Genomic DNA, 14097 nt, shown 5'->3' with positions numbered 1-14097 from the left:
CCCATATGGCAACTGCAGCGCTGGCTGTCATCCTGACTCCTGCTGGCTATGTTATTCCACTCCTGGGCATACATTTGAGGAAGATGCGTAAGGTCTCAGTCCGCCTTTGTTCTGAGCTTGTCTGTTACCCCTTGAAGGCAAAAGCAGCTCCTTTAATCTGGAGCGGGATCAAACTTGGGTACATCAGTCACCACACGAGACAAGTAGCTGTAGGGCCCAGAATGAAAATCTTACTCAGTGCTTTAGCACCGAAGACATCGGAGGAAAAGCTCCAATTAGAACAAAACCTCTTGAAGTCTGTACTGCTGTAGAAATGTAACTGTAAAACTAATCCTACCAACCTAATCGGGAAATGCAACAGCAGTCAGTGTCAAAAAATCTGCTTTGTTTTCATCTTACCAAGGATTCATCTTGCATCTCCCCAGCTCGCCAGCCAGCAGGGAGAGGAGTGATTTCTGGGTCTGAAATACCTGGCATAGCTCTGGGCCGTCCATATGGTAGTTCTGGGAGCGGGGAGCTCTAGGCTTTTCCTGAGGCTCCGTTGAATGCGGTGGAAATTGGAAATGTCTTCCCAACCGAGAGAGCTGCCTGTCTGCTGTTTTTGCTCAGAGTGACAGGTTGGAAGGCTCCCAGGAAGGCGGCAGCTCAGGCTTTGACAGCAGATGTTATGTGAGAAGCAAGGCGCAGGAGATGCTTTGCTGTTGGCAGAAGCTAGATTTTCAGTGGTTGTAATTGCATCCAAAGAGTAAAGAAGGTCGGGGAATCAAAGGATTTTGCTCCATTTTGACTATCTGGTCACAATCGCTTTTTCACAGGCTGGCTTTTGCTTTCTTGTAGCTTGGGAATTGGTCAGAAGTCTTTTTATCCCTCCCCCCCCCCAGTCTCTCAGTGAGAACGCACATGCTTCATTAGCTCTGATTAGAAGTGAAACCTGGAGTACATCTGCCCTGGAGAAGGAGATTCTGCACATTCTGTGTGGTGGAAAAAAAAAAGCAATGGCAAGTTTCTCTTTTCTCTGGAGAGAGGAGCTGAAGAGCCCAGAATGTTCACCAGAACAGATGCAGATCAAAGCTAAGATTTTATACAAGCAGCAGCAACACCTTCTAAAATTTGCCTTCCCATCCTTCAAGTACTTTGTACGCTTGCAGCCAGCTGGTCCCTTCCATGAGGTCTTCCTGTAATCCAGTCTTTGTGCCTCTGGTGCTTTACCTCAGTGCTGCTCTTCCATGAACACTCTTCAACTCAGTATTTAAAAGTTAACTCTGGATGACCGAGGAACTGGTTTGTTCCCTTGTTCTTTAGGAACACGTACTGCCTTTCCTGCTCTGCTGATCTGTCAGCACAACGCTTGGGACATCCCAGCTCCATCCTCTCCCTTGTTCGGCAGCGTGTGCGTTCCCAGGCTGTCCGACAGGCTGACTGAACACACCTGCCTGCAACATGTGTTCCTAATAAAAAGCTTAATCGGATACTTGTGCAGCCTGGAGGAAGCTGGTACTGAACATGCAGAACAAACGGAGAAACAGCAGCAGAGGCTAAAGCCCAGGAACATTCTTTGGGGAATTAGAGCAATGGCTTAGTGTCATTTTACATCACTGACTTCTCCCCTCCTCGTCCACCTTTCCTGTGTAATTCACAAAGATCTAAGAATTAGTGCTATTTCCCTGGGATAGCAGAGCTTAAAGCCCTCTTACTGAAATCAGCAATAGACACTGCGTTTTGAGCAAGAGTGAAATTACTTCTGAATTTCTTAGTCTTTGAAGCTTTCTGTTCTGTGTTAATTACTGCTAACCGTGGTGGTGTCTGGGGGCTTAACACATCTTCATCAAGAACGAAATCAGAAGGGAGCCACCGGTGTCTCTTGGAGTCTGCTCACCGCGTGCTCCAGCAGACTTTTCCACTGAGAACAACTGGGCGATAGGAACGGCATTTCTCTGTAACTGCTTCATTCACGATTCATGCAGGAAGCAAGATGTAGGGACTCCCAGGAGTTCACATCATCCCTGAGGTGATATGGTTAATTATAGTTTAGGTCAGCCAGCGTAAAAATGTGCTCACGTTTATCTTGTAGGTCTCTTCCCTCCTTTGCCATGGAAAATCTCCTGTTCTGGGCAGGCTGGAAGACTTGCAGAACTTACTTGAATAATATTAAAAAAGTTCCACTGAATAAACAATTTATTATTGATGAAACTTGTCAAGAAGAAATGGGTTATAAAGTAAATGCTAAGAAATTTTTAAACATCAGTCAGGTCACTTTGAAACCTTTATCAGGAGATCAAAAACAAAACTCACCTCCAGTGGAGCTGGAATTTGGAGTTCCCTGACCCAGACAGCAGGAATGGCAAACTTAGATGAGATTTGTGTGTATATGTTATAGCATATGATAATAGTGGGTGATTCTTGCCATTTTGCATGGCTCTTAACCCAAAGTTCCTACTCTGGGGCATGACAGAAAATCTGGGGAAGGAAAAAAACCTTCCTTGAGCTCCTGTGGAATCAGAGCATGCATGCAAGAGACACCTTCCCTGCTTGGGTATTTGTCTGTCAGCCCTGTGATTTGGCCTTATCTCTTGTGAAATACAAATGGCTGGACCTTCAAACACAAAACATGCCAGAGGATTTCTATGCAGCAATGGACTCCTACTGCGATCCTATGGTGGGGCAGCAGGTGTGCCCGTGGGCAAGTCCCAAAGTGCGCAGGTAAAACTAACTGGCTGCTGCACGTGGCCTCGCAGTTTCCATCATGCCTGGAAGGGTTTTCTTCTGAGCGAAGTGCTCTGGAGCTTGTAGAAACTTTGTGCGAACAGCGCTGGTTTGGGGAATGCCCAACGGGGGAAAGAGCGAGCCACGGAGCTCCCTCTCCTGTGCCGAGGTACGGGGACGTGTTTCCATAGGGCCCACCCAGAGCTGGCTCGTCTCTAGGACGATTATAGGAGATGTAAAGGACATACACGGCTTGATGATGCTACCAAAATATTCCATTCCCTTCCAACAAGGTCTCTTTTGTCTGGGAAAGCTGGAGAAATCAAGAATGCCTTATAACTCCCCAGCAGAAATCTCATTATCTTGCCTTTTGTTTTCTGGTGTGATGTATTTTTCTGTCATATTAAAAATGAATGGACTCTACTTTTCGAGCTTCACCATGCATCATCCTGTCTTCCCTTGGAGTGAGTCACTGCGTGTTACATTCTAACTCTTGTTCAGGAAAATTGAGTTCACAGTGGAAAACAATTACGTCTCACAATAACTTTACTAATACGGTTACTGTCAACCAAGATCTCGCTAAGTGGGGTGCTATGTAAAGATGTAAAATGAAGGATGGAGAGGATATTTGATTACCAGGAAGAAGGCAGAGCAAAATAAAACCTTGCTGAATCTAGAATGCTTAATTCCCACAGTACCAAAAGCTTATTTCTCTTTTCAGGCTGGGTAACAACTCGCTCCTGAAATTGAACACGGCAGTTCTGATACTTCAGAGCTCCTACAAAGCTCTATCAACTAAGCACAAACCCGCTGGGCTCCCATAAATTGCTTTTTTAACGTTCACTCTAGTTGTCTGCTCAAAGCACTGCTCCGAGCAATGGGTTGACATGAAGGCCGTGCCACGCCAGGACGGCTGCTATCTGAGAGGCACCCCGTTGTGTTACTGCTCCTTCCCTGCGTCTCTCCACCTCCCAGGAGGTGGCAGTTTCCTGCTAGCCTCTGCAGTTTGTGAATTAAGACCATCACTACCAGCTATTTTTTTTTTTACCATGCTCCAGCCTGTTTACTGTGCAGGCCCAATGCTTGATTGCTGCATGCAGCAGTGTGTATTGTCCATAGGAAGACTTTTAGAAAATGCAGAACTAGAGTAAGAGTGGCATTTCCTTCCAAGGAACTTCAGATCTCCAAGCCCACGTTACAAAAGATCTCCGTGGCTCCGAACATTGCTGCAGTACAGCACTGTTTTCATGGTTAACTAAGTTTCTGGCTCATCTGCATAAAAACTGCTCGCATCTTTTTGATTGCTCCTACACCAGTGTAATTTCTCTTCCCTTGCATTCCCCTTATCACGGGAATACAGAGCTGAGGAGCTCTTACTGCTGAACCTCTGTTAATAAAACCTGTTCCTGTATGTAGAGGTCTGTCTAAAATGTTCCACTGGGCAGTCTCCTACATCCCCACCGCTTCTTACAGAGCGTAAACTTAGCACAGGAGTTTCAATACCAACAAAGCCAGCCCGTGTTCTCGCCAACCACTCCAGTGACAGCAGGTTGCAACTCTGAAGGTGAGGATGGGTCTTTCAAGTTTTGAGCTTTGAGCATGCTCCCAGCAGTATCTTCCTCTAAGCCAACACCTGCACTCCCCACCTCACAGCATATGACTTGGCTCCACCATTACAGTAGTGCTGCCAAGTGGAGAATAAATATTGACTGCTAACGTCATGCCAAGTGGGTTTTGACCAGCCGTGTAAGATTGATGCTGAAATGATTTATTCTCTCTATTTTCCAGCTGGTGGGCTTTGTCTACGCCTGTTATGTTGTTAGTGTTTTTACAGAAGAAGAAGACAGCTGTAAGTATTTATCAACAGATCCCCTGGAAAGGGTTTATTAAATTTGCTTTCTATCTCGGATGTTCATCTATCAAGAATGAGTTGTCATCAGACTACTCTCCATCTCCCCATGTATGTGACGTGGTACTGCCTACCTTGCAAGGATCAGCTGTTTTTACTGTGTGATATTTCCCCCCCCCCCCGTCACTAAGTGTTATGTGCTGTAATCTGGCTACTCTTACAACACAAACGTGGTGTTAGCTACTCACTCAGGCTAGGCTTTAGAGAAACCGGGCAGCTTCTTCTGTTCTCAGGCTTCTATAGCTGAGGAGTGATGCCACTGAAATATAAGCAGGAGAACCTACAGCAATTAATACAGCCCGGTACTCAGCTGGGCCACCTGCTTGGTATCATGTGCCACAAGCCGAGGATAAAGCAGAGCATGAGATTTCTTGCCAGGAACCATCCTGACCACTTAGTTTAAAAGCTGAGGAAGCACTACATCTGAATTATGGGAAGGATGATGGAGCTGACTCTCACGTTTGGTGGGATCTATCCAGACACCTGTAGCCTGGTCCTGAATTACTGCCCCTCTACAACTCCCCTTGAGACCAATACTTTTGCAAACAAAAGAATGAATGCATAGGGTTCAAATAAATGTGAATTCTTCTTTTCTTGGCAATGAGTTGCCTTGCTGTTGTTGAATTCTGAATGTTTCAATTGGAATATTCTTGCTGAAATCAGTGGGTCTAGGCCAGTTTACTCCAGGTAAGGATCTGATTCAAAGGCTTTATATCCAAATATCACTTCCTTAAGATTTTTGTCAGGTTTGTGCAAGTAGCTCTGTTGTTTTAAAGACCAGCTGGCATGGATGTTAGCTGAAAAATAACAGCTTTGAGCTGACTATTTGAAAGTATGTGAAGAATGTTGATTTCATACGGGTGAGATGAGATGCATTGCTTATCTGACTTGTCCTCGTGTTTTGCTGTTGTTTCCCGTGCAGCTGAACTCATTCTGCTGGCTTTATTGATCATTTGTTCAGAGCTTGGAATTGCATTTAGTGAAGGTGCTGCATTAGAAGTAATATTTTTAAAATTACCCTATAGCTCTTCTGTTAGCTAAATAGCTTGAATTCTGAGCCTCTCTTGAATACTGCAAAGCAGTAACTTGACAGAGCTCATTTTTAGGGGAGGGATCCGGTAGGAGAGGCAATCACATGGAAGGAAGCATTATCTAGGAACACAGAGCTGTTAATTCCAGGATACTTTTTTTTTCGTTCCGCTAACAAATTCCTTTTTCCCCCCAGTTTCCCAGCTTGGAGTTAAAATGTCAGCTTGAATAATTAACAATGACAAACCATCAATATTTCACACTCACAGTGGTAGATCCTTCCAGTGACCTGAACAAATTTGAGCTGCTTTTTAATTTTCTCTTCCATTTGTGGTTTCTTTTAAATGTTCCTTTGATATGCAGCATGGAGTAATTATAAGTGCTGAGGCACATTAATCAGGAAGCTCACGCTAACGTGATTTTCATGAGAAAACACAGCAGTAGGGATCTACTAACACTGAACTGTGGGCAAGAATATTTTACATGTCCTGAAGCACTGAGATGTCTTGGTGGTAGCAACAGTGAACCACAGTTCAGATTTTCTCTTTAAGAGACTTGGCTTTTGGGCACTTCCACGGTTGGGTGCTGAGATGAGATGGCTCGTTTGTTAAAGGTAATAGAAACTTACTGTAAATTGCACGTCGTTAGGAAGGTTTCCTAATTTAGACGCTGCACAATTGAGGTAATATAGTTAGCATCTGTTTTTTTTAAAACTGCCAACTGTTTCAATTTTAAAATCCAGTTTTTTTAAGTGGCTAAGTAAAGTTCAGTCTCACTGGAAGAGCTGGGAAGGATCCCCCCAGTTTGCTTAGAATCTCTACAGATTTCACCCGTTATCTCACAGTTGTTCCAGAACCACAGTGTCAGCATGAGGCTATCCATCAAGGTGGAATTTGTGAGGTTACATTGTCCTTGGGTTTCTAAATATATTTCTAGATTTTTTTTTCCACTTCTTATATGTTTAGTAAACATTTTTTCTATTGTTTGTTCATAAAGAAAAAATATTTAGCTAAAATCTAAAATTATAGTGCCACCTTCAGGAAAGGAAAACGAACAGGCATTTATACAGTTAATAACAGCCCTGTTATATTTAAATGGCATTTGGATGGGATAGCTTTCATACTTCCAAACAAGATGCTCTGACTTGGCACCATGAAGAGGTCTAAGCTGGATATGTTTAAAAGGTTTTTGCAGGGCCTTCCAGGTTGATCACAAACCGTACATCATCCCTCCACTGACCCCACTGCGTTGGCCAAGCTCAGTAACGCAGACTTGGCCTAATTTCAGGGGAACTGAGAGACTTGGAAAACTGTTCCATGGTTACTAAGGGGAATTGTCACTTAAAACATTCCTTGTTTAGTTACATTGCCCTTCTGTGAGTACTGGAGAAGGGAGGCATTGTTCCTACTTGTATACAATTAAAAGAAATGGAGTTGGCAGAGGGGACCTGAAAAACAGCAGAGCTGAAGACAGTGGGGTATTTGCAGCTCTCCAAAGCTGCTGTCGTCTGTCTTGCAGGAAAGACAAGTGGGGCAAGAAAATTCCCACTTCGGTATATAACCTTCACGGGGACCGCTGTGCTGCCAAATTCTCTGCTGGCATTTAGTCACGAGCCAGCCCCCAGCTTCCTTCTCTTAGCACATCGCTGAATGGCCGAGGCTTTGCCAGCTCCGTTCTCTGTGAAGTCACAACATGGTAGCAATACCCAAGAAGGCTGAAGGAGGTCTTCTTGTTTTTCTGGAGCCTTGCTTGGTTCGGGTCTTTTGCTAGCTCTGTGCTTTGAGTTTTGCGTTAGCTGAATCTCCTCCTTGGCACATTTGCCCAGCCTCGGGGATCCATCCAGGAAAAGAGGACAGGGAGAACCTTCCCCCTGGCAATCCACACCTGAAGAATCATTTTTCTGTTCTCACTGATTTTTGTGTTATGCCACGACATGAACCGACTTTTCCTTTCATTTCCTTCCAACTTTCTGGCCATGTTTGTTTGTTTATTTGAGTTCTGATTTTTTTTTCAGTTGATTTCATTGGTGGATTTGATCCATTTCCTCTCTACCATGTCAATGAAAAACCCACCAACCTTTTGTTCAAGCAGACATACCTGTAAGTATCGTCTCCTACGCTCAGAGGCCGTGCGTGCCTCTGAGTTTGGCGGCTCAGGGGTGCCGTTGGTTTGGGGTTTTTCCTCCTCGCAGGTTGCTTTATCCAGCAGGCTTTCCAGGTACAGAAGGAACAAACAAATTGCAGAACACCAGAAAGGGTGAAACTGCCTCTGCTCAGCCCCTGGTTTCCAGGGCAAAGCTTGGTTGATGGCAGTGAGGGTTGATAGGAAGCACCTGGGCCAGCTGCAGGATGCTATTGTGAACAAGCTACTGGATGCCTTTCCCTTGAAGAAAGCAAAGAGGCTTTTATCAGTGAATGCTGCCTGAGCAGGTACAGGTCGGAGCTGTGAGGAAGCTGAGAATAGGTGAATGTTGAGAATAAGCCAGAGGAACAGCAGAGTATGATGCTCAATCCTAAAGTTAAATTATGGCATGGCAGGCTCAATGACAGCTCTCTACCGGGGTAAAAAAATGCAGCTTCTAGTTCTTTAAACCATGTCTTAGCTTTGTGGGCAGTCACGACTGAACTTAGAGCTATGCACCCATGCAGATTTGATCACTGGCCACATCTTTGTCGCCCTCCTATAATGGCATCATGAAGTCTGACTCTTGTATACAGTCTTCCTCTGTGCTTCTAGAGAGCCTGTAAGGGACAAAGCTAACACACCAGCAAATTAAAATGAGTATTTGTAGGCAGGATGGGGCACGTTTGCTCTTAAGGTTTCGTTTTTGTTGGAATTCTGTTGCTTACAAGCCCAGCAGCTTTATGTGTCGCATCCCAAGAGCTCAGCTGAGAGGGGGGAGCAGGAAAGGGAGTCATCCTCAGCAGCTCCTCTCATGCCAATGTAACAGAGCCGCTGTTGAATTCCAGCTTCTGCCCTCAGCTCCGATCCTTCCACTGCTGGGGGCACAAGAGTGCCCTTCTACACAGTCCAGCCTAAAGCTGGTACTTATTGAGAATCTCAAACAAAGGCTAGCGTTATCTGTTTAAGGCAGCAATAGGATTGAATTTTCGGTGCTTCTTGCATCAAGCTGCAAGAAAGCAGCTCAATCTGCAGGATTTTTTAAAAGCCTAGGAAGGTTGTTTTGGGGAATAATATTAGTAGAGAGCTCTGCCAAAAAGAAAGATGTAAAGATGGGGAGAAAAGTGGGGTTGAGAGAGGAAAAACTACCCTTAGATAAATCTGTAGATGTCGCCCTGTAACGTGGTATGGACTTACTGCCACTGCAGAGCACAGCGCAAGACCAGAATAAGTCATTGCTGCAAAGCAGCTAAATTCCCTGTAACTTTGGGGGTGCAATAGCAGTATTAGAAGGGATGCTACAGGAGATTAAATATTGATTTCCCTCTCATTTTGTCACAGTGGGATGGAACTTCCTACAGTCTGCAGAAGCCATGGAGCTTCTGTAGGCAGCTCCCTGATTTATTAGCTTGACACAGCAGTGTGCTTTTACAGTATGGGGCTTAGGCTGCTTTTTTTCTTAAAATGACAATTCTGTTTGTGAAAAAAGCTAATAATTATGAAGTTTTTCTGTATGGGGAGATTGTAATCCCCACTGAGAAGCTAGCAATGTAAAACTTCCTTACAAGGGTCTTAGTAAGATGGTAAGCTACTGAAGTGCACAGCTAATTCCATTCATTTCCATTGTTCAGACCATCACTCACGTACTGATAGCTTCTGCCAGCACAATATAATATTTCTTTCCTGACTAACTAGAGCTGAAAACAGCTGCTAAGGAGTAGATAAGGTGACCCTCTATAAATTTCACGGCAGCCAAACACTAATTTTTGTTTATTCCAGACTAGCTCTTGCCTCTCTTCCACATGCGGGAGTGGGAGTAGGAGTGGGTATTTAGGTCTCAGCTAACGATGCTCTGGAGTTTTACAACACGGGGCACTGAGGGCCAGATGCCCTTGTCCTGCTATGAAAGTCATTTAACAGTGGCTGAAAGCATTCTGTATCCTTCCAAGAAGATGCAAAACAACAAATACATCCAAATTCAAGTTTAATTTTTAGAGCAGCGAGGGGCCAGGAACATGTGCTTTGCTTTTTCTCCTTTTTGTCGATGGCAGCCCTGAATGAAGCCAAATGCATTTTATGACTGACTCGGAGCTAACTGCAGCTATGAACTTCCATTTTTAATTTTAGGATGGCATCACCCCATCTGTCAGTAGTCAGTTTGTCCTGATGATGGTCTTCTCCTGTTGCCACAACTAACAGGATCGCTTTCATTCATTCCCTGTCTAATGGTATTATCCTTTACTCTCCAGTTTTACCTGTCCTTTTCTGATGAGATCACACTCCTTCCTCTCTTCTTACTGTACCCTCTCCCTTGTCTTGGCTTGCAAATTTCCCTACTTTATCTCTCCAAATTAAGAATTTCCACACTCTGAAGGCCCCCCAGAACAGTGACACTGACATGCATTGCTTAAGTCTGGGACCAGACACGCAGCTCCTGTACTGACGACCCAGCCTCTGGGTTAAGTAACTTTTAAATACACTGTCAGAGTTCAAAGCAGAATATGTTCCTTGGTAACGTACTTCTGGGGTTATCAGCTGCTAAATTCAGTATTGAAAAGCGTGCACCCTTACGTCTGGCCTTCAGCTTCTACCCCCTGCACTGAAGGATGCTCTCACATAACTTTACCTTGAATTAGGTTGAAAAAACATCTCCCAACACCATTACTGACAGCAGATGCTTCCAGCCCATAATCCAGTTACCACCCAGCTTTATCTCTAGCTGAACTCCTTCACTTCAGTTGCAAGGAAGTGAATGGAATATCACACCAGTGATCAAAGCCAGGTGTTATTTCTCTTTGAAATAATGGGCAGTTTTGTACCATTGTTTACAACGCCATGATTTTAAGTATTCTTCATCTTAATTAGCCTCTCCACCACTCACACAGCAACACTGTTTTATAAATACGGTTATTTCAGGTTCCACAGCTGCTTCTGCTGTGCGTTTCATTGCCTTTAAGGGGTTTTGAATGTGATAACTCCTATTTCAAGTCACAGGCTTAAGAAAGCCCTCTGGAAGTTTGTGTGTAGAAGAATACTCACCGACACACTGCACTAATAAATTTTAATAATAAAATATTAGACTACTTGATAGAAGTTAAATCTTTAGCGTGTGACTTTCCGGGTGAAAGTACTTAACCACAGGATAATAAACCAGTTATTTAAAGCCAAAGTAATTCCCGAGACAAAAAGAAAGCATTCCCAATGAGATTTCAGGAAGGAAGCAAAGTCTGAGCTCTTGCCCTTCCTTAGCTAAAGACCAAATTCAGGCCGTGCCTGCTTCCACTACCATCTCCTCTCAGGCTTCATGGTAAAAGGCATCAGGGCTGCTTTTCTTGTTCATTTGCAGTAACAGGGCTCCCATTTGAAGCAAGAGAGCTCTCACATTGTCACCGTGCAAGGGTTAACAAAGAGCTTTGAAGTTCCTGACTAAAGCTGTTATCTCCAAGTACCCTGCTATGCCTGCCAAGACAGTAGGAGGTCCAGATCATCCGATAACTTGTCAGCACTTCCTGCCTGCTGCATCCATTCAGGCTTTTGACATCATTCTGAATGTTTCAGTACTGGGTGAGCTCAGTTAAATACGGAATAGTCTCATAACATCATTCTGTACATAATTTATTGCAAAACCAAGAGCTAGCTGGATGATGGGAAGTAGCCTCTACTTAAAATGTAGAGAGATGAGCAATAAATACATCTATAATAAATACAGCTCCCTGCCTTACACCACACTTCCACAACCAGTAATGAATTGCACAGCTGTAAGGCTCCTGTCCACAACATGGGCACAGTCTGGCACGTTGAATACTCTATTAAAGCTCCTAAGTTATCAATGTAACTTTCGTTTTGTAGCCAGATTTCACTGACTTCGCTTCCCTTAGATCAACCACTGGAAAGGGCCCGAGGGTAACCAAGGGTGTGACTTGTATCAGATGGAGCCACCGGTATTGACAGGGTAGCAACAGGAGGCACTGGCTGATGGAGGGATCCAAGGCTCCCAGGGGTAATTGCTTCCTTTAATAATCCCTCAGCAGCTCTCGTGCAGTGCAGCCTGCCTGCCAGCCCCAGGCACGAAGCAGCTGTGAGCATGCAGAATTAGAGGACTAGACCCCATACAGTCACCCACTTAAACTACATTGAGAGTGAGTTTGTCATTAGGTAAACTTGTACGAGTATGCAAATAGTATTCTTCAAAATCCAAACTGAAGCACTGGGGGAGGGAGTGGGGAAAAACTAAAACTTCTTTAGGATCGATTTTTTCCTCCAAATTTTATTTTTTAATGACCAAAATACTAAGCCCACTTTGGAAAAAAAAATGACACTACACACATCAAAATCCTTCTGCTTTTCTTTCTAGGTAGACTTCCCCCCCTTCCCCCCAACAAAAAAAAATGCTGAATATCAACCTGAATTTGCAAACTGTTTTGATCAACCTGAAGCTGCATGTTTAAGAGGTGATGTTTCAGCTGAAAGCCTTCACTCATCTTTAATGCTGGCTACAGAAGTAGATATGCTTATACTGATGCTTCTGCACTGAAGTTACAGTGATGTGCTTTAAGAAGCTACTTTACTCCAGAGACGGCCCTTAGCTTTTAAAATTCCTAACCAAGTTTTACACAGCTCCAAAGGCTGAAGATCCATGGATCTAACACTCCAGCTCATAACTATTCCTTGCTCTAACGGCAGTATATTCAGGTCTGGTATATACATAACATTTTTTCCAGACTTGAAGACTTAATTAACCCCATTACCTCTGATCTCAGTCCTATTCCTCATCTGTAATCCATTGTATTTAAAATCCCACAACAGGAAAAAACAAAAACAATTTTGTCCTTGTCTTCACAGTTTAACTCAAGTTTAATACTTGCTCTACATTGATGCCCTCCCTCACTTTTTCCTCTACAGGCCTGCGTAAATAAAGAAGAGCCAGAGGATGGATAAATCTTGCACTCCAAAGGTGCTGCAGGAAACAATCCCCTGTGGCCTGGATCTCCAGCAGAGGAAATGCAGGATGGAGAACTCCATTCCATTTTTTGTTCCTTGTCTTCTTTTCATATGCAATGAATGTACACCGAAGGATGACCACGCAGTCTGTTCTTAACTCTACAAGTGCCCTGATGAACCATTCCTACCGTAGCCTGGTGGTACTCGCCAACAGATGGCACCGGCCTGAAGACCTCAGGCAGAAGAAGTTCACTAGGAGCCTCTCTCAAGAGATACAGTAGAAGTCGGAGCTGCTTCCTTCTGCCACAGATCCATAGAGAAGGAAACACCATAACACCCTGGGACATCTCATATGTTCTCATATGTTTTGTAGTTAGTTTCTTTCCTTCTCCTTTCCCTTGTTCTGGAAAGAGCCTAAATCCCTTAACACAACCTCAAGTCTTCCCTGCCTGTATAGAACTAGGTAAGGGCTATTTTTATTTGAGTTGTTTAGGCTCCCTGCACACCCTCCGTTATTTTTTTTAAGTTATAGATGGGAGCTCTTTCCTTTCTTCCCCTCACCCAGGACTCTCTTCCCCTTCTCTGCTCTTTATCAGTTATTCACTCCTTAGTAGTAAGAACTTGTCCTGATTTCAGTGTTCTGTGACTTAAATACTATAAATGCTAAACAGCTAAAAAAAACCTAGTACAAGCACCAAATCTTTACTCAGCACAGAGCTTAGCCCCATTTCCACGTGCCAAGCCATTCTTGGAGCAGCTGTAGCTTACTCTGGGTTTGCCCATCCACATTAAATTAACACTGGTGTAACCGTATGCACAACTGATACCTGCTGCAGGACCCTGGAAAACGCCCCTAATTCCTCCTGGATCACATTTTTGTCCCTGCTTTCTTCACCACACCGCCACGCTTCGGGCACAGGCTCAACAGCTTCCTGCTGGAAGGTATTTCTGTGATAGGATAATTCAGAGGGGAGGGAACAGGGATGAGGAAAGGGTCGATACAACTGTAATTAAGTTGCAGCAATTAAAAAAATGTCAGTTTTGTTAACTAAATCTCCCAGCATGTTACGTGTCAAGCAGAGAGAGTGCTCGTCCAGCCATTCATGGCATTCTTTGGCTGGTACATTCCACATGCTGTTGTGATTCTGACTTGCCTAGTCTAAGATTCCTTGGGATTTCTGAACGATGCTTCACAGAAGAGTCGAGCCAGAAGCCACGCTAGGGAAGGGAAGTGCGATGGAAGGATGAAAAGAAATAAAAACATTAAGTGCTAAAGTCAAAGACAAAATGATGCACTTTTATTTGTCCCGTTCTGAAGGGATCCAGGAGACAAAATGCTGTGCTGTAAGATTATTAGCACTAATGGAATAAACACCGCTTCTGTGAAACTTGCA

General features: G+C 44.1%; 1 protein-coding gene across 3 annotated transcripts in view; it reads left to right on the top strand.

Moving 5' to 3' along the window:
- NKAIN4 (sodium/potassium transporting ATPase interacting 4) overlaps positions 1-14097 on the top strand; it is a 49175-nt gene extending 35078 nt beyond the window's left edge. The window contains exons 5-8 of one of the 3 annotated variants that reach the window (XR_004755489.1): positions 4492-4552; positions 7656-7740; positions 12117-12213; positions 12665-14097. Coding sequence is in view for 2 of the 3 variants with exons in the window: in XM_035343664.1 (XP_035199555.1) it covers positions 4492-4552; positions 7656-7740; positions 12665-12674 (156 nt within the window). In the remaining variant the exon portion in view is untranslated. The remainder of the gene's footprint in view (positions 1-4491; positions 4553-7655; positions 7741-12116; positions 12214-12664) is intronic. The other 2 variants (XM_035343664.1, XM_035343665.1) reach the window with 2 other exon arrangements.

The sequence above is a fragment of the Oxyura jamaicensis genome, chromosome 20 (genome assembly GCF_011077185.1).
Source record: "Oxyura jamaicensis isolate SHBP4307 breed ruddy duck chromosome 20, BPBGC_Ojam_1.0, whole genome shotgun sequence".
NCBI classification, from domain to species: domain Eukaryota; kingdom Metazoa; phylum Chordata; class Aves; order Anseriformes; family Anatidae; genus Oxyura; species Oxyura jamaicensis.
Note: the sequence above shows the minus strand (reverse complement) of the source record. Positions and strands in the feature narration are given on the sequence as shown.